The sequence below is a fragment of the Vespa crabro genome, chromosome 9 (genome assembly GCF_910589235.1).
Source record: "Vespa crabro chromosome 9, iyVesCrab1.2, whole genome shotgun sequence".
Taxonomy (NCBI): Eukaryota; Metazoa; Arthropoda; class Insecta; order Hymenoptera; family Vespidae; genus Vespa; species Vespa crabro.
This window is the reverse complement of record NC_060963.1, coordinates 6750001-6775203: the sequence shown is the minus strand read 5'-3', so window position 1 is coordinate 6775203 and position 25203 is coordinate 6750001. Positions and strand designations below refer to the sequence as shown.

The window sequence follows — 25203 nt, the reverse complement described above, 5'->3', positions numbered from 1 at the left end:
GCATGTATATATATATATATATAAGCGACGTTACCTTCACTTTCCTTCGTTCCATTTTCTCCGACGTTTGAAAGTTCTTAATTGGTTGTTGCTCGGCTTGCTTACAACTTTGAAAAATATGAAAAATTTCAAGTTTACGTATTCGCATGAGAAATAATATTTTTTGTTCGATTATTTTCGTTACCTTTCGATTTCGATATAAAATCAAAATTGTTTTTCATTGATAATATATATATGTATATATATATATATGTGTATATATATATATATATGACACATATTCTTCGAAAGACTTTGATTCTTTTAATATATCATTATACATACAAAAATCATTGTTATCGTCTAACATGGTTCATAGGAAATCGTGAAAGAATGAAAGGGCAACAAGTAATGTTATCGTTCGACTACGTTGACTAATTTGTTTGCTCGAATGGTAAATGAGACTTGGTTGTGACATCGCTAAGGTAATTTGTAATTGTAATCGAACTATGTACGAATGAATAATGCAATATATCTGCCGTTGCTTTTGCTCTCTCTCTTTCTTTCAACGTTAACTTCTTTATTCTTTTCCTCCTTTTAGACCGTTTTATTTCCTCTCGTTCGTGCGACGATCTCTTCGTTTGTGTATAAAACTCACGTAGTTAGACGGCTGCTACTAACTAGACTACGTATGTATGCGAAATGTGTGGCCTCTCTGTGTATATACGTACATCATGTGTATGCATACACACACACGCGATGCATGCCGGTACATGAATATGTAAGACGAAAAAGAACAAATAAAGTAATAAAAAGAAAAAAGAAAAATAAAAAAAGATCTTCTTTTCCTAAGCGTAGTAGAGGATAAATCTTGTATATTCTTCTCTCATATGGCGCCAAGGCACGATAAATATTTTTCTATAAATTTTCAATTTTAGTGACGTCATTATCTCATATATAAATATATATATATATATATATGACGTGATATATGATGTATATATATATATTTTTATACAAATATTTTGTTCTGATTAATAATAATAAAAAAAAAAGAAAAAGAAAAAAGATGTAAAAATGAAATTGTGTAATGAGAAATTATCAATGTCGTCATTATAAAAGCAGCAGAGGTCGATGGTTCGTCTCGATGTCGCGAAGAATGGTCAACCGCATTTTTCTCTATCTTTCTCTCTCTCTCTCTTTCTCTCTCTTATCTTTTTCTTTCTTTCTCTTTCTCTTTTTTCTTTTTCTTTTTTCTTTTTTCCATCTTTTTCTCTTTTTCTCTGCGCTAAAAATAAACTCGTCTGTCGAAAGTCTATTAATTACTTCACAATGGATGAGCGAAGAAAGCGTAGGAGCCTCACGTGTGCCTTACGATTGCGGTTAAAGAAATTTATTATCAATAACTTCTTCTTATTAGAGATATGTAAACGAAGTTTCATTGAACGTGTCTCTTCAATCTCTCTCTCTCTCTCTCTCTCTTTATATATATGTATATATATATACATCTTTCACCCTCTCTATATTTCTTTCTTTCTCTTTTTCTGTATCTTCTTATATATAACCTTAAAGGATTTTGAAAAAAAAGAAAAAAATTCAAGATGGAGGAAGAAAAAGATGAAATGAAAAAGAAAAAGGAGAGATAGCCTTTTTCTCTCTCTTTCTCTCTCTCTCTCTCTCTCTCTCTCTCTCTGTACGTTTCTCCTCTCTATGCTGTGTCTCACTTCACGTATAAGATCGGCCAAGTCTTCGGTATTTTTCTGAAAGCGGAAACCTCGCCCCGAGCGAGAGCAACGTGTTCGTTCAGCAGCAGCAGCAGCACCACCACCCAGTACACCAACAGCAACAGCAACAAAAAGCGGCTCTCGGTGAACGCCAAGCCGCAAGAGAGGCGTATAGGAAGGAACCTGTTGCTTCAGGTTTACGAGCGAAAGAGAGAGACAGTCAACGAAAGATATAGTAGAAGGGGAAAAAGAGAGAGAGAGAGACCGACCGCCGTGTCTCTCTTTGTGCGCCGCGAGAGTTCTGGTCTTGTACACCGCCCGTACAGGGACGTATCGAACCTTAAACGGAACCCGCCCTACTCGTCAATCTTTTCTTTTAATTCTTCTTTTTCTCCACGTTCTTCTTTTTCTCCTCGTTCTTCTTTTTCTCTTCGTTCCTTTTTTTTTTCATTCATCGAGAACGTTCTTCTTTTTCTTTTCCCTTCCCCCTTTCTTTTTTCTTTTTCTGTTTCTTTTTTTTTTTTTTTCTTTTCTTTTTTATCCAATAATTTTTTCTTCTTTTTCACGTACGTATTGAACGTGTTCGTAAGGTTTGACGATTGAAAAGAAAAGAATAATCTATTCGTTATCGATCGATTGCAACATATAATTCCACGGGTCTATTTAACCTTGTTTCTTATCGCTCGTTAGATTTAAAAAAAAAAAGAAGAAAAGAGATGCTGTTAGAAACCTCACGATAAATATCGTATGTGATATCGTATATCTCTCTCTTTCTCTTTTTCTATTTCTCTAAAAAAAAAAAAAGAAAAAAAAGTAGGAAAAGTAATCTCGCCTGCGTGTGGCAGCATCTATGTTATTATCTTGGGATCAAAGTGCGAAATATATTTCCACTAGAAATGTATAAAAGAGATGTGCTTGCGTTCTATCGAGAAAGGAGAGAAAGAAAGAAAGACCACGTACCAGATGGGGAGAGAGGAGAGTGGGAGGGAGGGAGGGGGGAGAGAGAGAGAGAGAGAGAATATAGCTAACCGCAATTGCGAGATATGAGTAAGCTCTTTTTTATTTTTCTTCTTTTTTCTTTTTCCTTTTTCCTTCTTTTATTTCTATTTTTTTTTTATTTTTCTTTTTATTTTCCTCGAAAGAATACCGTCATGTTGCTGAAGTAATCTTCGTTATTACGAGAAGTGTGTAAGAGCCGATAAAAAGTACTTATCACTTTTTTACCCGTTTGTTTGCGCCATTGATTTCCGATATTAACGTGTGTGTAGCTTTCTTCAATATCGGCCTTACAACGTAAAACTATATTTTCTTGTCGTATATAACGTGAACACACGAGACTTTTTTAAGGAGTAATAATCATTTCTACTCTTGCATGTTCTCTCTTTCTCTCTCTCTCTCCCTCTTTCTCTCCCTCTCTCTCTCTCTTTCTCTCTCTTTCTCACTTTCTCTCTTTGTCTCTGTCTCTGTCTATCCGTCTGTCTTCCCTTCTTTGTCTCTCTATCTCGCTTTATCTCGACCGACGTTTTATTTTCGTTTATGTCGTGTTATTCTCTCGGCCATAATAAACAAAAATCTCTTTCGATTGTGTACGTGGTCGTTACCCTCTCTCTATTCGCTTTTTCTCTCCTCTCTCTCTCTTTCTCTCTCGCTATATAATTAATCTATATTAAAAGATTCCGTAATATTTAAATAGAAACGAAATGAATATTGGAAATTTTTGATATGGTACAACATATTCATATATGATTACATTTCAATAGAAATAAATCACATATCTTCTTGCCTTCATTTTTTTTTCTTTCTCTCTTTCTTTCTTCTATAAACAATAGAAAATATTTAAGTGTTCTCAATTATATATAAATGCTTCTATCTTACATACCACACACACACACACATACACAGAGAGGGGGTGAGAAAAAGAAAGAGGGAGAGATACACATTTGTTTTCGTCATCAACGACGTAAGATGTAGTTAAGTATTTACGAGAAGCAAAGACGAAAGAGAAACTCGAAAGTCGATTAAAAATGGCGCCCGAAAAAATTGTTCTTACTGTAGCTTGGTCATACAAACATGTATATACACTCGCTCTCTCTCTTACATACACATACACACACGCACACAACACATACGCATACATAACATACTACGAACTGCGGAAAGCGAGAGTGTCCGAACCAAAGAGAATATACTTCGACTTCTTTTCCCCTCCCTCCCTCCCGCTCTTTTTCCCCTGCCCTGTTCTCCTTCTCATTCTCTTTACCTCTCTTCACCCTCTTCTACTCTTTGCTCGGTTCTCGATTTCACTTTCACGCTTGATTTACTCAAAGACACGCGCCTTCGAAACGTGTCTCGTACTATCTCTCTCTCTCTCTCTCTCTCTCTCTCTCTCTCTCTCTCTTTTTCTCTCTCTCTCTTTCTCTCTCTCTTTCTCTCTCTCTTTCTCTCTCGTACGTTGAATATCGTACGTCTTTAAAAAATATTTATCTACTCTGTTTTGAACATTATCTTGGCAATGATCGCTATAACGGCGAAAGTGAACTACTTGGTAGCTTATCTGAATTGAAAAACAAGTTCTTTTTTTTCCTTTTTTTAAGAAAAAATTGTGACCTATTATTATTATTATTATTATTATTATTATTATTATAATATTACTATTATCATCATCACTCGTAGGGTCGATAATCCGTTTTTATAATTAAAAAACGGATTAATAATAATAATAATTATTATTATTATCATTATATTTATTTGAATGAACGGTACGTCGCTTACGTCACTTTTCTGGCGCGAATGAAAATGGCGACGTCTTTTCCTCGTACTTCGCGACACGATCATTGAAAAGTATTAAAATTTCCTCGGTTACTACGTACATATATACATGTGTATACGTACATATGTATATATATATGTACGTTCGTACATACACGTATTTACGTACGTGTATATGCATATGTTTTGTGCGATAGGATAAAGTAGATGAAAATTTGTACAGGTGGACTCTGTTATGGAAAATAAATCAATTTGCGATTTAAAAAAGAATGAGATAGATAGAAATGATAGACGACGGTGTGCTGGTGGCTGCGGCTGCGGCAATAGGGAGAGGCGGCACGGCAGCGGCGCATTCGTGGTGTCTCTATTACATCAACGTTGTAAACTTTACGTCTACGTTTACCGTCGTTTCATTCATGCGAAACGACCTTTGAACTTCACCTTTGCATGGTCATAAATGTACATTTTCTTCTTTCCTTTTTCCTCCGTTTTCCCCTTTTCTTTTTGTTTTTTTTCTTTTTCCTTTTCCTTTTCCTTTTTTTTTGTTTTTTTATTTTATTTTATTTCCTTTTTTCATCTTCTCGCATGTTTCTCTCTCTCTCTCTCCCCCTCTCTGTTTCTCTCTCTTTCTCTCTCTGTTTCTTTTCTTTTTTTTTAGCCGTGTCCTCGGTTGTACGACTCAAGAAGCCGATTCCCGGCGACCTTTCAACGACGAGAAATGCCTTAGCCGGAGAATAAATTTCTATTTTTACGATGAGAATTCGAAAATACTTTCCGCTTGATTTTTCGATGGGATTGTGAGGTCGAAGGTCGTCAATTTCTCTTTCCATTTCCCTTCTTATTGTGTGTGTCTGTGTATGTGTGAGGGTGTGTGTGTATGTGTGTGTATGTATTTCATTCTTTTGCAATAAATCGAGACAAGTACTAAGTTATATTATAAATTTTATTTTCTTATTTGTTTTATTTATTTTTTTCTTTTTTTACTATTTTATTTTATGCTTATATATTTTTCAAATACCTCTAATATAAATCGAGAAAAAATAATTTCTTTGTTTAAACTTTTTTTCTTGTAGAAAATTGTAAAAAAAAAATCAGTATTCTTTCCTCATTTCTTTTATTATTATTATTATTATTATTATTATATATATATATATTTCTTAAATACTTCTACCATAAGTCGATGAAAAATATTTTTTTCTTTAAACTTTTCTATTTTTCTTGTAGAAATTTGTTCGTATCATTTACAACTTTTTGAAAAATATATTTGATATCAAGGAAAAGCAAATGATCATTTGACAAATTCGTTTGGCAATAAATATAATAGATTTCTCATAATGTCGTTAAGATAAAAACGATTAGATTCATTCAAAGCATACATTAAAGTTTTTCTGAATGAAAAACTAAATATCCGTATACATATATATACGTACGTAAACATTTATTACAACTCAAATCGTACATTTTGATAGGACAAAAAAAAGAAAGAAAACAGAAACGTTATTTTAATCCTTTCGCTGCGAAAAGCGCCTTTAGGAGCTCAACTATAGGCGCTTCCCCTGAGCGAACAGCGCCTTTAGGCGCTCAACTATAGACGCTTCCCCTGAGTGAACAGCGCCTTTAGGTGCCGTGCATTTGTTTGGCATTTTTTGCTATTAAAAATATCGTATCGTGTTAGTCGTGCGGATCTTCTGCTATCGCGCCTGCTGCGGAGAGAGCAATTTTTTCTGAGCACTCTGCAGCGAAAGGGTTAATATTTTTTTTCTTGTGTATCGTATGTATTTTATTAAAAAAGCGAAGTGAAAATGGATGACTTATAAGAATAATCATCGCGTGTGTGTGTGTGTGTGTGTGTGTGTCAGTAGAGGAAAAATTTCAAAGAATAATAAAAGTGACGGGAGAATTCGATGACGATGATGATGATGATAATGATGATAATGATGTTGATGACTCAACAGAAATATTTATATCTTTCATTGAACTTGGCCTTTTGTATTAGCTTACATACAAACTATATAATATGTATAATGATTCATGTTCCTTTTATTCATCTTTGCGTTAAGTATAAGATCATTGTATCTTATATAGAAAAAGATAATTCATAACTTTTATAATATAAAACCGCATGAACGTGAACGTCTGTCCTATTTCTTTGTATATGTTTGTTTAATGTCTTTGTTTTGTGTGTGTATGTATGTATGCATGCAACTTAAATAGTTAACTACACACTATAGTTTTTCCTCGGAAACGTTCGCTCTTAGAAACGATTACATCAGAATAGACCAGTGAAGTTTCTCCGAAAGCAATTTATCTCGTCTCGTCTCGTCTCTTCTCGTTTCGTCTTGTCTGATCTGATCTGTATTACGACTTAAGAAAATCAATTTCAATTGGAAATCCATGAAAATTAACGAGCGCAAACATGTGTGCATGTGTGCATGTGTGCAAATCAGAGAGCAATCTAAATCATATATATATATTTTATATATATCTAGATCAAGGTTTCTCAACCTCAACGAGCCGTGTTAAATTTTTAATATATGCTGCGAAATAGATAAAAATCGATTTTAACTTACGTCAAAGCGAATGAAGCGGATTGAAACTGTTAAAAAAAAAAAAAAAAAAGAAAGACATTTACAGAAATTTTTCGTATGAATGTTCTTACGAGTTTTTCTTAGAAATATCGTAATAAATAATAATTATATCTCTGAGATATACAATGATTTCGATTGCTTAAAAATGTAATATTTATAAACATTTCGGAGGAGTCTTAATCAGATCTCATTACCAACGACAAACCTATTAGGTTGCATGTCAAAAATTTCAAAAAAAAAAACTGGTCTAGGTCGATCGATCGATCGTACGTTAAATTAAATTATATTAAAAAAGGAAAAAAAGAAGTACTTGCCTCAGGATAATCATAAGTTTTATTAAAGATTTAGAAAGAGAGAGTGAGAAGAGAAATTTTAATCGCTTTCGAAAAACGTGTTCGTTTTACTCTCTCTTTTTCTTTTTTCTTTTTTTTACTTTTTATTTCTTTTTTCCCCTCAATTTAAATTCGATTCAAAAGATCAAGATCTATTTATCTTTTTTCTCTCTTTCTCTTTCACTCATAAAGCTGCTTTCGATTCCAGCGTTCATGAATCATTCTTTCGTTTAATATAGTAGTACCGATGAAAAGATACATAAAGGAAGAGTGAGAGAGAAAGAGAGAGAGAGAGAAGAAAAGAAGTTGAAACACAATGGCTGTCTCGTTAACGAATGTTTGATAAGATTTATCCTGGACAAACGGAGAAAATGGTGGATGTGTATCATCTTGCTTTGCTTTTTTCGCTTGCTTGCTTACTTGCTTAGTTGCTGTATTTGGTTGCTGTGTGCTTCTTGCTTGGTTGCTTATGCTTCTTTAGTCACGTTTCCTCTTCCTCTATCTCGAATCAAAGACAAGTTTCGAGAAGAGGAAGAAAAAAAAGGAAGGTCGATTTACTCTCTTAATGACATCGATACGACCGACACGGTCCCATTCAAGGACACTTGTCAATACTTTAAACGCCGTTTCAAGAACTCTAATCGCTTTTGTCTTTTATGATTGTTCCACGAACTTATTAAATCGAAAAAATTTTATTATAATAATAATAATAATAATATTAATAATAAATAATAATAATATTAATATTATTATTATTATATTGGCTGTCGCCATTTGGATTACTTTTATTTATCAATTAAATAGTTTGTAAGGGAAATCAACAACAAAATAAAATTTATTCTTGTTTACAATCAAAATAAAATTATTAATCAAAATAAAAACATGAAATCAAATAATAAAATCCATTTAATTTATTGCACACTGGAAATAAATATATTTTTACATATATACATTCGTATACAACACAAAAAATATATACGTATATTATAATTTTCTTAATATAACTTCATATAACTTTGTATATGATTTATATATAATTTAATAATTTGTAAAAAAATGAATGAGAAGAAACAATTACTTTCTCTTAAGCATTTAATTTATTACATTTAAAAATATAAATGTCTAATAAAGTATATAGATTTGTTTAAAAATATATAAATTTATAAAGCAAAATATTAATCAGTTTGTAGAGAGATTGATAAGAATAAAAAAAGAAAGAAATTTTCACTTTTTTAAAAGCATTAATTAAAATTAAATCAAAAAAATACATACTTCAAAAATATTCAATATTATAATTATTCAAAAATACATCTTTCAAATAAATTTGTATATGCATTGGTAAAGTTTCTTGGGAAATTAATAAAGAATGAAAAAATAAAGATTTTTGTACATTTAATTTATTACTTTTAAAAAGTACATATTTTAAGTAAATTCATATATAGATTTATTGGTTTATGGGAAATTGAATAATGGAAAGAAAGAAAGAAAGAAAAGACAAATGGTGAAAAAAATTAATTTTTGAAGGATATTTAATTTATTACATTTAAGAATAACGTATCCCAAATAAATTTATATATTAATTAATCAGTTTGTAGGGAAATTAATAATAGAAATAAAAACAAAATATACGAAAGAAAACAATCTTTTGAGCATTTAATTTATTACATAAATAAAAAATACAACGCATAATTTATATATGTATATTAAAATTTTTCTTGATATTTCGAATAATTTTTATTAATTTTTGCAATAATTTTCTGATAACTATTTCTTTTTCCGTAATATTTAAAATAAATGTATCTAAAATATTAAACATTTATTATAATTATATATGGTACGTATGCACACAAACGTACATATATATATACACGTACGTATATATATACACATACATTATATATATATATATATATATATATTACGGAGAAGTACAAAAAGTATTCTCGTGCTCTTTTCCATGAGCTTCCTACGAGTTTCGAGAAGAAAGACGTCGTTCCAACGTTTTTAGTATTCTACGAGAAAGGAAATGCGTGGAGAAGAACGAAGGGTAAACGTCGGAAGAGGAAAAGAGAGTAAAACAGAAAAAGAAAAAAAGAAAGACAGAGACAGACAAACACACATAGAGAGAGAGAGAGACAGACAGAGAGAGAGAGAGTGAGAGTGAGAGACAGAGAGAACACGATTACTGGTATAACGAAAGGAGAGAAAAAACGCACGCTCGAGGGCATAAGAAAGAAAGAGAGACAAAGAAACACAGAGTCTCCATATACATATGTAGAGACGTTTATTAATGTGTGCATGTATGACAACGACTGACTGGCTTTTACGCATATGTGGGCGCACGCACGCACGCATGCATGCATAATCATATACATACAAATATAACGCGCACATACACATACATACACACATGCGCAAGAGTACTTTTCTTACCAATAAGAAAGTTCTTTTGTCGCGCGAGCGATTGTATATAGTAGTTATATTAGTTTTACGCTTCCTGATGGTGATTCATTTTTTTCTTAACGACTTTAGGAAACATTTGAGACATTTCGTTATTTCTTTTTTTTTGTCTCGTTTTTTTTTTTCGTCGTATATTTCACGATCGAAAAAAATTCGTCAAACGTGCACAGATTTTTTAACTTTTGATTACTTTTGATAGTTTCGAATTATCTTGCAATTTTTTTTTCCTTTTTTCTTCTTCTTCAATATTATATATACGTATACATATATATATATTTTTTATAAATCGTATTTTTTTCTTTTTTTTTTTTTTTGTAATCTCACATTCTTCCATTGTTTTGTGTCCCCTTGTCCCCTGGTGATAACGTTCGCGCGTGCTCATTTAGAGGTACAATTTGTGTATTTCTGAGAATATATGATTTTAGCCTTGACAAATAAAACGTATAATAATAGGCTTTTGTTCTAGAGTAAAATAATGTTCTTCCGAAGGTTTTCTGATTATTTTGTTTTTCAACTTTCGGTTTTTGCCATTTTCGATCGATGTGTGCGTACGTGTGTGCGTGGCATATGTGTCGTCGTCGTTTTTATAGGTCAAAGCGAGATAGACGTCATTGGTTAAAATTTTAAAAATTTTCACGTCAAAACCACTCGATCGATTGAATGATTTATAAAATTTTAATATTTAAAATGAATTTCTTTAATCATTAAATTTAAATATTTCTACCTTGAATCATTAAATGATAAAGATTTTCATTGATCGTTGAATTGTAAATAACGTATGATGTATATAATTCTATATTTTTTTCTCTCTTTTTTCTCTTTTTTTCCTCTTTTTTTTCTTTTGTGGTGTTTATCGATATTGCAAATGAACGACTCATATCCTGTTTGTACATTTCTCGAAATCGAATACATATATATGCAATATTTTTTTTCTTTTTCTTTTTTTTCTTTTCTTTTTCTTTTCTTTTTTTTTTATCGTAGTTAAAGCTTTCCCAACATCGTAAAATGTATTATTTGAATATCGTACTCTTTCAAAATAATTTTCGAAGAAATATTAATTTCGTGAGTGTGTTTATATATATATATACATATATATATATATATATATATATATTTATCTATGTATGCGCGTGTGTGTATATATATAGATATAGATATGGGAGAAATGATTCATTTAAATGTGCTCTTTGTTTGTTTTCTATCTCATTAACGTAGAAACATTTCCATCGTTTGATTCGTACATCCGTCGTCACGTCATTACGTCGTATTTCATGATATTTCGTAGTTTATATTACATTAAAATTCTTGTTTTTCGAGGATTTAAAAGTGTAGACGTGTGAAGAAACAAATTTCTACCTTCTTAATTTATCTCGTTCGAAATAAATTTTTATTATTAATTCATTTGCCAAGTCATTATATGCGAAATTTTATTATCTTGCATAGGATTTATTAGGATTACTATAATTTATATATATATATATATATATATATATATTACTATAATAATAAAATATATAGTAATATATTATTATTTACATTATACTATATACAATATATTATGTTATGTTATGAATTTAAAATGGCTTCGAACAATTAATTTTCTAACTGTAAAATTATAAAAGAAAACAAAAAGAAAAAGAAGAACAGAAAAGAATAAAACATGTGACTTAAAGATCTACATGACATTATATAGAATTAACAATTATATAGAATTAACAAATAAATAAATAATAATGGAGAATTTAAATAGGGATTAAATGAGGTTAAATTGGGTCATTTTTTTTTTTTTTTCGTTTTCTTTTTATTTCTTTGCTCTTTTTCGTCCAATTACTATGAACTGGTTCGTTCGAGGATTCGTGAATGGTCCACCGTAAGAATTACAAAAGGAAGAACATGTGTCGGACGAGGAGAGAAAAGAACTAAAGAAAACCGGATTTCGAGGGAGACGAGACAATTCTTTCTTCAATAAGAGTAGAACGGACAGAAAACCACTTTTCGTGATCTCTGAAACACAGGCAGCGATTTTAACGGCCGACCAATAATAGGAAATCATGGTCGGGTCGGTTGGTCGGTTGGTCAGTCGTGGGACCATAAAAGGTATATTTGCTTTAACAATGGGAGAGGAGGAGACAAAAAAGGAAGAGAGAGAGAGGAGAGAGAGAGAGGGAGAGAGAGAGAGTGAGAGAGAACAACTCAGGAAGTGTAAAAATTTTTAAATAATCATTAAGATCGGGAATGTAATCGATACTTCGTCGATTATTTCAATAATCTTCTGTTTTCATAGCGGTTTAGTTCAGTTAAAAAACAGACAGATAGACGGACAGGTTAATTAGGCAGATAGAAAGAGATTGAATTAATAGTTGACAGTGATTTATTCGTAAAAATAAAAAAGAATAATAAAAAATCGAATTCGTTAATTTTCGTGCTGGGCACGATTGAAAGATTCAATTTTTCTTTATTTTTTTTTTCTTTTTTTTTTTTTTTTTTTTTTTTTTTTCTTTTATATTTTTTGTCCACCAACATTTAATTACCACTTCGTAATGTAACATTCACACACTTAAGAATACCATTTAACTTATTGCTATTAATGTGGGTTAATAAATATTATTTTTTGCTTAGCTTTTTATGCATGGTGAGATATATTTTAACTCATCTCGAATAATTGAAGTCACTCAGTAACAAATATTTTAATGTTAAATGATTGAAATGAACGTTTTTTTTTATTTTTACCTTATTTTTTATATTAAAAAAAAAAAAAAAACGAATTTTTATTTGCTTTAAAATCGTTTATCTTCAAAAAGTTAAACGTGCTAACCAGGAAAGATCTTGAACTGAAAAATTGAACAAAAGAAATTATCAAACATAATGAATATGTAATTAATTTATTTCCTTAATAAAACGTTATTATTTGTTGTATAATTTGTAGTATAATGAGAGAGATAAAAAAAAATAAACAAAAGAAAAAAGAACCGTCTGTATATTACGTAGAATTGCAAATTATAATCAATACGAAATTTGTAATGTTATATCGTGTTAAGTATTTACATAGATAATTGTACATACTATCACTATACTAAGTATATATGTACATATATAATTATAAATAACTATACTAACCATATATATATATATATATATAGAATTCTGTAATGTAACTATACTTTGTATAACAGTATTATATAAGTAATAATAATGTTAATATAAAAGTACTATAGTATATAAGTACTACTATAGTATAAATACCAATTATAGTTTAGTTATGTAACTACTTAGTATAAATATAGTACAAGTACTACCCGTAACTTTCACATTATATAATGTTTTTTTTTCTTTCTCTTTTTTTCTCTCTTTCCTTCTCTCTCTCTCTTTCTCTCTTTTTTTCTCTCTTTATCTCGCTCTCTCAGACACAAAATTTGGTTATACGGGATTAAATAATTTCTCTTATGTGAGCCACCTCTTCCGTCTATGACGACTTATTTTTTTTGTTTTTTTTTTTTTCACATCTCATCTCTTTATTTTGACGTACGTTTCAGTCCGTCAATAATTTTCAAATTCACAATTCGATACAATATAAAAAAAAAATTATATTAGACATCGCTTTAATACATTCATAACGTGGAATTTAATATAACAATATTTAATTCTACATTTTTTAATTATCGAAATGAAAATTAAATGTTTCTCTTTCGACTCTTCGTTCTTAAAAGTTTTTATCCGGTCCGTCATCACAGTGTTCATACGAGAGAGACAGAGATAGAAAGAGAGAGAGTGAGAGACAGAGAGAGAGAGAATACTCTTGAAGCAAAAGCAGTCACCGTGTTTCACAAAGGGAAACGTGTAATGTATGTATATGTTATATATATATATATATATATATATATATATATATATTTATGTATGTATGTAAGTAGTACGTACGTATGTATGTATATGTATTTATGTATGTACCGTCTTGCGAAGGCGAGTCAGAGGGGCGATACGCTCGTCTGCACCGGAAAGCGAAACGTTTCTTCGTTCGCTCCGCTCGAGATTCTTTTGTTCCTTCTATTTCTTCTTCGATGAACGAGAGAGAGAGAGAAAAGTGCAGTACGAAATATTCGCAAATTAAATTTCATCGATAAAATATCTATCGATACTCTTAAAAGATATTTCTCATCCTTCCTTTTCTTTTTCTTTTTTTTTTTGTTTTTCTTTTTTTGTTTCTTCCTTTTTTTTATATGTATATTATACTATTATGTTTTAATGTAACATAATAAAATATATGGTATATTGGAACATAATATAGTATAGTAGTATACTCTATTGCATATAGTATTATGGGGACCGGAAAGTAATGTCGTTTCTGCGCATGTCGATATTTGATTGTGATTAAAAATAAAAAACTGTTAAAAATTTATTAGTTTGAATTTAATTTAAGAAAGCGACATTACTTTCCAGTCCCCCAAAATATATTACTATTATATAATATTCTATTCTATTGTATTATGTTATAATGCAATATTATATTATAGTTCTAAATTATAGTTATATAGTTATCGTAGCATAGCATAGTATATACCATAGTATATATGTATTGTATATGCATATGCAATTCGTATCCATTAGCGATTTAGCTATACATATATATATATATATATATATATATATATATATATAATAATAATAATAATAATAAATTTAGATTTATATTATATATTTAGATTTATTATCTTTATATAAAAATAAGTGTGTTTGCGTGTGCGTGTGTGTGTATGTGTGTATAACTGAATCGTTTATAGCTTCGAGTCAGACCCATTGTACAAGACCCATTTTTATGTTATGCATTATTAAAGACTTTATCAAGGTCTTCTTTATAAAGGGTTATACAAGGTCACCTTTTGTATACATAAACGTACATACACTATTTTCCGGTAGTTTCGTGACCGAGTCTGATTCAGTCACAGAGTTCGATTCAAACAAATAATAACACGATAACAATCGAAATTATCGTTCCCTAATCGTTCGCTTTGACGATTGCACTTTGTTCGACCATCTTTGTTCTTCGTTCTTAATATTTTTTCCTACACACGATTCTTAAGTATCGTGAATTTCATTGTAACTTCAGTAATTAATATGAATTCACTCTTGCAAAAATTGATTTTTTCCTATTCTTATTTTTTTTTCTTTTTTTCTTTTTTGTTGTTTAATTTATTTTTCACTGCAACAACGTCATCGTTTTCTTCATATTTTTATCTTTTTTTTCCTCTGTCTCTCTCACTCACTCACTCACTCACTCGCTCACTCATATCCGAATATTTCATTCGCAAGAAGGAACGAACGAACATACGAACTGATTCGACACGCATCGCGTGTCGCAATTCCTACATATACGATTTATATGGCGTGACTTGTAGTCTAGACGTTGGTTAAAAGAGGAGCGAATGGAGGGAAAAAATAGCTGCAATAGGAAAGTGCATTTCTTTTTAAAGACCGATTCGATCGATCGATAGACTTAAATAGTGAGAACTCGATCATGCTCGTCGATACTTTCACCCGAATTGTCTAACCCGTTCGAACGAGTCAAAGAAAACAATTTAAATGATTTTTACATATTTATTCTATATAAATGCTAATTTATTGCGTAATATATATATATACACAAATATGTAAATGTACTAATATTGAATAATATGTTAATATATAACAGGTATGTGAGTATGTGTATATATATATATATATATATATATATATATATATATACTTTATATATAATGTATATATATAAAGTATACAATATAAAAAGTAATATATATTTATAATATTTAATTAAAAAAGATTTTACATTTGTGTTAGATACGACACTTATTAACGTTACAAAATATCTATCCTATAATATTATAATATATACAACATACACATCTTATAATTTTTTATTATATATTTATTTATATATCATATATATATATATTTATTTACGTATAATAAATTAAACGTATGTATATATATATATATATTTTTTTTCATATTTAATAGACGAAACTAAATTTATTCCGATTATTTTCTGGTAACATTAATGAATTTAAAAATATCGATCGATCATGTTGTTTCAAACTATTTTAATCGGTTAATTATAACAGATCGATGGTCAGGTCACACCTGATCACAATGTCATGTTGTTTACGTTGCGGATCACGCGTGTTACACACTGCGATCGTGACGATGACAACGATTATTTGTCTCTACGGTAACTACGACGATGATGGCGGTACAATCGGTGACTGGTGGTACCACCGCCTCTATCGAGATACATGTATCATCGACGCCATTTTTTTCATTCCTCTTTTTTTTTCATTCCTCTTTTTTTTTCTTCATTCTTTTTTTTTCTTTTCTGCATGAAGTACTATATCATTAACCGTTGTCTCTCGGATGTTTTACGAGCCGTCGTGGCCATTTTTTTCTTGATTATCCTTGTGAAAAAAAAAAGATATTAAAGAAAGAAAACTATGCCGCAGATGTGTCCACGCTATCGTAATTTTTATCAGTTTGTATATAATTTTCGATCGTGCGATCGTTCATTTTTTGCGTATTAATTTTTTTTTCTTTTTTCTTTTTCTTTTTTTTTTTTTTTTTGAATTTTCGAGAAAGATTAAAAATAGTTCTTCTTTTTTTTCTCTTTTTATCCACTTGTTTTAGCTATGTTTATCAACTAATTTCTATTTTTTTCGATTGTTCTAAAAAAAAAGGAAGAAAGAGAATAATAAAAAAAAAGTGAGATAAACACGCGGCATTCGTGAATTTTACGCGTAATTTTATTAATCCCGTTCGTTTCGTCATTCACTTTTCGCAAATAAATCGACTTTATCTGATTTCTTTAAAATTAGATAAAAATAATTTACTATTTCGAGTTCAAAAATGCGATAAAGTAAGTTTTATATCGTCGAAATATTTCATACGTTAAACTTTTTCTAAATAAATCGACTTTATCGGATTTCTTCGAACATTAATAAAAATAAAATTCTTATTACAATTCGTCGATTTTGAATTTTTATGAATGTTACAAAGCACATTTCATACAATGAAATATTTCTCTCTCTCTCTCATTAAAAAATATATTTATATTAAAAAAAAGCGAAGCGAACGCAACATCATTACGATTTTCAAATAATTCTCATAAAATCTCGATCGTTTTCATCGATCATGAATCCTTTTTCGTAAATAAAAATCAACTATAATTTCATTTCTTCGAGTTTTGTTTTAAAAAGACATTGTTACTTAAAATTTGTATTTTACAATTTGTGTAAAATTACTGAAATGTGAATGAAGAACAAAAAGAAAAGAAAAATATTTTTTTTTTTTTCATTTTGCGTACGAAATAAAGCAAAAAGAAGAGAGAGAAAGAGAGAAAGAGAGAGAGAGAAAGAGAGAGAGAGAAAGAGAGAGAGAAAATAACTAGGATTAGCAAGCTACATTAGCGCAATGGAATAAGCTAATATGAATGTATGTATAATGTATATATATATATAGCAGGTATGTATTTATGTATTATGCACCTATGCATGTGTGCATTATGTATGTATGTAGCTTGTAAGCTCGAATAAGAGTGGGCGAAGAGAGTAAGCAAAAGCAACCAAGGAGATATTTCTCCTTGGATATCGAAGTGGAAGCAACGGTGGAAGAGAGCAAAAATATACGAGCGACGGGCAGTGCACCGTGCGTACATTCGTCGTTCGTTTCCCATCTTATGCGCATACATGCGTAAGTACGCACGAGTGCGCACGTTTATGCTGCTGCTTGCTTTCTTGCTTGCTTGCTTACTTGCTTGCTTGCTAGCTTGCTAGCTACTGCTGCTTTCGCAACCTTGAGAGAGGTTCTTTGTGCGGTTCAGCGCGTTTCTTCTGAATACTTTGTGTGGTGTGTACGTGTGTGTGAAAGTGTATGTATATATACATATATACACATATATGTATATATATATATATATGCATGTAGTTAGTATAAATGTATATTATGTTCAAATATTTGTTATTTAATTATCTTAATTATTCCTTATTCAATATCGACATGAAAAAAAGGAGAGAGAGAGAGGGGGGAGATATTCTTAGTATAGATTTTATCTACTGTTTGTATATAATGAATTAGCATTTGTTTTGTATACTAAATTAATCTTCTTTTTAGTATAAATTTTTATAACATTAATCTAGTATACTAAGAGTATTAATATAAAGTTCATTGAGTATTACAAAGGATTAGTATATACAATATATACACACATGGCCATATGAAAAATATTAATATACTAAAAATATATTAGAATATTAAAAAAAATAGATGTTAGAGTACTAAAAATATTAGTACATTTATTAAAATAGGCATTAGATAAATATTTAGATTAGATGATAATGTTGTATTGATTTAAAATGATAATAATAACTAGTGTGTACTAAATTAGTACATGTTTATTATATAATATATCTTGAAATAAGTATGTATTTATTATATAATATATCTAAAATTATTCCTTACCATCGTTCGTAAAATAAATTCTTCTAAGTTCCTTCTATTTCCGTCACGAGCATACACGCTTCTTAACATATAAGATATCTCTTTCTCTCCTTTCTTTCCTCTCTCTCTCTCTCTCTCTCTCTCTCTCTCTCTCTCTCTCTCTCTCTCTCTCTCTTTCCTAGCACGCTTCGAGTTTTCCTCTTCGTTCGGACACGCGTGCGAAATGAACCCTGCTGAGACAGCTGAGTGAAAGAGAGAAGGAAAGAGAGAAAGAAAGAGAGAGAGAGAGAGAGAGAGAGAGAGAGAATCTTAAAGGAAGAGAAGAATGACTGCTGTCTAGTCCGATGGCTCGAAACGTTCGGTGAATCATTGAAGACGACAAGACGAAGCGCGGTTAATGCGCTTATTCGAATGCTATTGCTGCTACTTTACGAAACACGTGTGTGTTTTTTTTACCCCGTTCTCTCTCCCTCCTATACCATCTCCTCTCTTTCTTTCTTTTTCTTTCTATTTTTTTTCTATTTCTTTCTCATTCGAAGCTACAGAAACTCGTCGTGAATTTTAGACGACGTTTCTCAGAAAATTCGGATGGGGTTTATTTTCTCAATTAACGACTTACTACCCGTCCTTTCTCCTATATTTCTTTTTCGTTTGGTTACTCCTCTCCTATTCACCCTATCATCAACCCTTCTCTTTCTCTCTCTCTCACTCTCTTTCCCTTTCTCTCTCTCTCCCTTATCTCCCTTTCTTTCTCTCCCATTTTATTTTATTTACTGTATACAAGATAAAACACACACCTTCACCGGGCAACACACGTGACGTAATATTCAACGGTACGCATAGAAATTGGTGTATAATATACCTGAAACGTGATTAACATTCTCTTTTTTTATTATAATTTGTACATATTTATGTATGATGTATATATGTGTATATATACATGTATATATGTATATGTGTATATATACATGTATGTATATAGATATATAAATGTATGTAGATATGTGTGTTAAGTGTATGCGCGTATGTACCTATATATTTTATTATGCGCGATACGTAGTGTTTTAAGCTCGTTAATAAACGAGCAAACGTTTGCACGATTTAGCATGTCTCTTCTTTGAAAGGTCGTTCGAAATCCACGCAAGGATAATACAAAGTTTTCTTTTCTGCGTTGAAAGAGAGGAAAAAAAGAAAAGAAAAAAGAAATAAGAAACTTGGGAAAATTCTAATAATATTTGTCTTTCACCGAGAATACCTGGATCACCCGTCGTCTCCATCCTTCTCGCTAATGCAAATACATGTGTGTGTGAGTGTGTATGAGTGTGTATTATTTGTGTATATATATATATATATATATATATATATATATATATGTATTTACATACATGCTTTTCTTCGAGCTCTCTCCCTTTTTTCTCTCTTCGAAATCTGATGGATTTTCTCTTCTCTCTCTCTCTATCTATATATATATATATATATATATATATATATATATATATATCTTTCTCCCCTCTTTCTGTATCACTCGTATCTTTGTGTTGACCACCATGAAAAGATAAAAAAAGAAAAAGAAAAGGAAAAAAAGAACGTTGGTATAAAATATGGCTGACTCGTATCAATGTCATACAACATACATACATACATACATACATACATACATACATACATACATACATACATACATACATACATACATACATACATACATACATGCATACATGCATACATGCATACATGCATACATGCATACATACATACATACATGCATACATGCATACATGCATGCATACATGCATACATGCATACGACGTCGATAAATATACATACTTGTAACATAAAAAAATGTGTATATAAATGTATGCGTCAGTACGTATGCTTTTAGTGTTAAGCATTACTTATATGAATAATTTAGAAAACGTTAAACGCGACACAACAAACGATGATGACGAACAGAACGACACAACAAACGATGATGACGAACAGAACGACACAACAAACGATGATGACGAACAGAACGACACAACAACGATGACGACGATGACAAAATGAAATAATAAATGCACATGATGAATTCTGTGAAACAATACGATGGTGCAACTTGAAATCAAGAAAAAGAAAACAAAAGAAATTTATCAATGAAACAAAGAAAAATATCAAAGGAAGAAATCTAATAGGGTGAGGGAGGAAGGGTAGTAGATAGTCTGGCAGAGTCAGAGGGAGAGTGGGAGGCAAGAAGGGAAGGAAGAAAAAAAAGATGATTAGCTGTGAATGTAATGGCGGTCGCTGACTGACGGATCCGCGGCGTCGGTCGCGGCCTATCTCTGAGCTTGGAAATTTCCACTTGTGGTTATATCGTTATATATGTATGTATGTATGTACATATATATGTATGCACATCATAACATGACATGAACATGTGTGTGTTCTGTTGTGTGTTGCACACGCACGTATATACGTGTGAAATGTTTGCGCGACGAGAAGAGGGGAGGGTATTGGTGGGAGTTAGGATGGAATATTGGTGGGATTGTAATCGCGTCTCTTGGCGTTTATTATATCGTCGTCGATTATGACAATACAATTCTCGATGTTGTCATTTAAGAATCGAACCTCGAAACAGCGATTCTCTTCGTTGGCCTTTTGTGACGTGACGATAAACTCAAAGCCCGGAGAGAGTACATTCAGCCGTGAGCATTTCGCGTGATTTCTCGAGTTTCACGATATTCGATAGTCCCTCCTCCCCTTCACCCCCATCTCTGTACCGTCCTAATAGCCCTCCCTCCCTTTTTTCCACCATCCGGGCTTTGGTTGTGCGTTGTTCTATTTATTTATTTATTTTTTTTTTATCCAACAATCAAGAAAAGAGAATTTCGCGTGTTCCTCTTTTTTTACCCTCTCTCTCTTTCCTTTTCTTTTTATTTTTTTTCATTTTTCTTCTCTCTCTTTCATCTCTTCCTCCGTTCTCCTCCAATAGGATAAAAAGATAAGTTAGAGTGATAAGAATTCGAAGTTTTCGAAAGTGTTTTTTTTTTTTTTATTTATAACAATTTCTTTTCTCTTTTCTCTTTTTCTTCTTTTGTTTGTTTTTGTTTTTGTTCGTTTCGTTTTTCCCATTCAATAATTTTAAACTTCGGCAATATATATCTTTAGACGATGACACGTCTTATCTGAAACGCCTTATTGAGATTTTAAAGTGTCAACGTAACATGGCGTAATTCTCGCATCGTGAAAGAGATAAATCACACTGTTTAATACTTTTGTCCCGAGAAAGGAAAGGGAAGAAGAGGGAGAGAGAGAGAGAGAGAGAGAGAGAGAGAGAGAGAGAGAGAGAGAGAGAGAGAGAGAGAGAGAGAGAGAGATATGAGCAAGAGATCTTTATTTTCGTAGTTTCTCGAAGACACGACATCGACGGTTTACGCTCTGTTCAACAAAGTGGAATTTTCCTTCAACGACAATAATACTTTTATCTCTCGATCGTTAAATTTTTTTTTCATAACAAAACTCGTACGGTCGTTCTTGTCAATAACCTCAAAGCATTTTGTGGATTACTCGATAAATCGAACGTTTGTTTTTCTTTATCTATGATTATATATACCCCTTCTCCTTCATAAGAAAAAAACCTTTGAATTTCAAACGATTAACATATTTTTTAATCATTGATAAAGTGACGACGACGACTACGACGACGACGTAAGCAATACTGATTCATAGCTTATCTAAACTTTTTAAGAGCAAACATAAGTCGAAATGTTTGACAAATTTTTTTTAACCGTCGCTTTCTAATCTAATCTAAGCTTAAGAAAATATCTGACAAATGGTAATGGTCAAAAAGAAAAAAAAAGAAATGGTCGACAAAATATAGGGTTTGTCTGATATCTATAAGAGAAATCGTTACTTTTGTTCAGATTAATGCTTTTCGAATTTCAGGAATTATTATTCTAAGTCTGGTTTGATTTTTACGAATTTCTCCATTGCTTCGTATCTTTTAACAACAGGTTTTATTTTATCCTTGTTCAGTTTTAAGTGTTTTAAACGATTCTGGATACTAATTGGTATTCTATTGGTATTTTTCTGTTGTACCTTTGTACCGTAAAAACCAAAAATGACCGGTATTAAGGAAAAAAAACCTATCCTTACCGATAATTATTTTTGATAGTTTTATTACGGTTTTTTTTTTTTTTTTTGAAAATCCATTAAATTATATTCATGGAATCTTCTCAAATAAAAAATTCACATTTCTTTTTTATTAAAAAAAATATCCTGATTTTTTTCTAATTCATCACGTATCATCATAAAACATTGGTTTAACTTGAATTTTCCCCCTTGTCACTGTTACTATGGAGGATCATTCTTCACTTTTTACCACGAGGACGGATCAAAAGAGAATATTTAAAAAATTTTGGATTAAAACGATAAAAAAATGTTCAAGAATTGTATTCTCTAATTGCAACAACGATTAATATAGAAAGATTATTTTCATTTTTTAAATATGTGCTGTCGCCATTAAGATAATTTTATTGTATCCTTAGATAACGATATATTAATATTTAGGATTAATAAATTGATCGTTGTTAACTATATTTTTATTGGTTTTAAATTATTTGGAAAGAGAAATATGTTTTAGTCTTAATCGATGGAATCTGATTAATTATCGAAATAAATTTCGATATTTTTATCGATTTTCAATAATATATCGTTTTTTATATTTATCGATTTCATAAAATATCAGTTGTAAGATTACTTAACAAAATATCGGTATTCTAAACATATATAGATATTTAAAGATTTTGGTTCTTACTGAAAAAATGTTATTAGCTGTTAAAATTTCAGTTTGTTTCAGTTCTTTAGAACCGATATTTTATGATTTTGAAGAAAGTTCAATACATATTTTTGAACAATTACGTATATCTTTTAAAACCCTAAAACCCTTTTGCTGGTTCCTTTGGATTTTTCTAAATTTCTAAAAAAAAGGAAGAAAAATGATTTCAAATATCAATCTCTTTTCAATTGAAATCTCTTCGAAATCGATAAATTTTTGTTACATTTATCCGACAAAAAAATGGTGACGTTTGCATAAATGACTAAATAGTGCATGAGTACACACTTTCCTTTCATATCGATTTCATAACAGAATTGCATATTACGTTAATCAGTTTCGTAAAGTCGTCAATATGAGGTATCAATAAGAGCGATAATAAAAACCTACATAAGATTATATATTATATATCGAGTAAAATCAAATGGTAGTTGATATAGGACCAAGATGTATCTATAATAGTTATAACATTATTTCGGTTTTTCAGAATTGTTTGAAAAATTAGAATCAATGTTACAACTTCCTTTCTACAACTCCTTCTAACAATTTCATGATTTCTAATTTTAATATAGAATATTTTTTATTCACACAACGGATTGACATTTTAATTAATTATTACAATATTGATAATTCTTATCCTACGAAGACGAAGAGTTTGAAGTTTATCTTTTGTTAATATGGCGGAGTTTGACTAACATCGTACGGAGCAAATTGAATAAACCTAATTACCATAAGGTCTGATATTTCGACCTTATCATGTAAAATAATAGGTTTTTTATTAAACTTATACGAAGAAATTAATTAATTAAAACTACAGTAAATGAAGATATCGAAATATGGTGTATTCATATAAAATTCTTAATTCGAGCACAATTTTTCTCGCATGACTACGGTCACATTTAATATATTAGCGAGCGTTTCAATATTGGATGATTATAGTAACCTCTAATAAGAAATGTAAAAGTACCTTACCACAGGTATACGTTGGAATTCGATTTAAAACATTTTAAAACCTTTTTATCCTTAATGAATGGAGAAAGGAATAGAGGAAGGACATGTTTTTCTTTTGATAGCTTTTATAGTTAATGTTTATATTTGGTAATTATATTGAACCATAATCTCAACCCCATTTTACGTTATTTTAATCCTGATTAAGTCTGATCCGAACCCTATTTGTTTATCTTTAAATGAAACGAGAATTAACGATCCCAAGTTCTACTCATCTCTTTTTTCGGATAGTAGGAATGTAATTAAGGAGAACAATCTTCAGGAAGTTACTAAGCACACGTTCTTCTACTATCAATGGATACGACTAAGCAGCACCGTTATTTAGAAAAGATTGATGCTTCCGATAGACAGTTAGATAGGAGAAGGACCTTGAACGAAGCAATTTTCTTTAAGATAGAGCTGCTGATGGTTTAGCGATTTCCGTCTTTTAAATACCATAGAATCAAAAAAATGTGATATTTTATTTTTAAATATGACGACTATCGGGTCACAAATTACGTAATTGATGTTATAATCGTTGGTAAGGTTCAATAGATTTTTTTCTTTCTTTTTTTTTTTTTTATTATTTATTTTTTTTTCTTTCTTTTATCTTCCAAACAAATAACGTAATCGTTATGAACGGCCGTAATTGGATGCTGACTTGCTTTTTATTGAAAGAGAACGAGAAATAGGAAGAGACACAGACATTAACCGATATTTTTCGATGTTTATTATTTTTTTTTTTGTTACAGAACACGAGCTCTGCGAAGAGCAAGGACACGGGTACAAACAATGCAACGTCGGTATCATCGGCAAATAACAACAATGGCGCGAACGGAGGTCACGCGCCTTTACGTCGAAGCTATACTTCGTTGGTGACGACATTGATCGAGCAACATCGTAAACTCGACAGGAGCGCGAGTGAGCCAACGTCTCGTTACAAGACGGAACTTTGTCGACCGTTTGAGGAAAGCGGAGCCTGTAAATATGGGGACAAGTGTCAGTTCGCTCATGGTTATAGCGAGCTAAGAAACTTGGCTCGTCATCCGAAATATAAGACAGAATTGTGT

The 25203-nt window shown here is 30.8% G+C and overlaps 1 protein-coding gene and 1 long non-coding RNA gene across 2 annotated transcripts in view; one reads left to right on the top strand and one right to left on the bottom strand.

The window, feature by feature from the left end:
* LOC124426480 (midnolin homolog) overlaps positions 1–25203 on the top strand; it is a 32713-nt gene that overhangs the window by 5957 nt on the left and 1553 nt on the right. Inside the window, exon 2 of the mRNA XM_046968210.1 lies at positions 24886–25203. This exon is cut by the window's right edge and continues 1553 nt beyond it. Coding sequence (XP_046824166.1) covers positions 24886–25203 — 318 coding nt within the window. The remainder of the gene's footprint in view (positions 1–24885) is intronic.
* Positions 16183–19691, bottom strand: LOC124426481. The gene is made up of 2 exons (XR_006942730.1): positions 18355–19691; positions 16183–16298 (listed from the first exon to the last, which is right to left on the bottom strand). It is a non-coding gene; the product is annotated as an uncharacterized LOC124426481 (long non-coding RNA).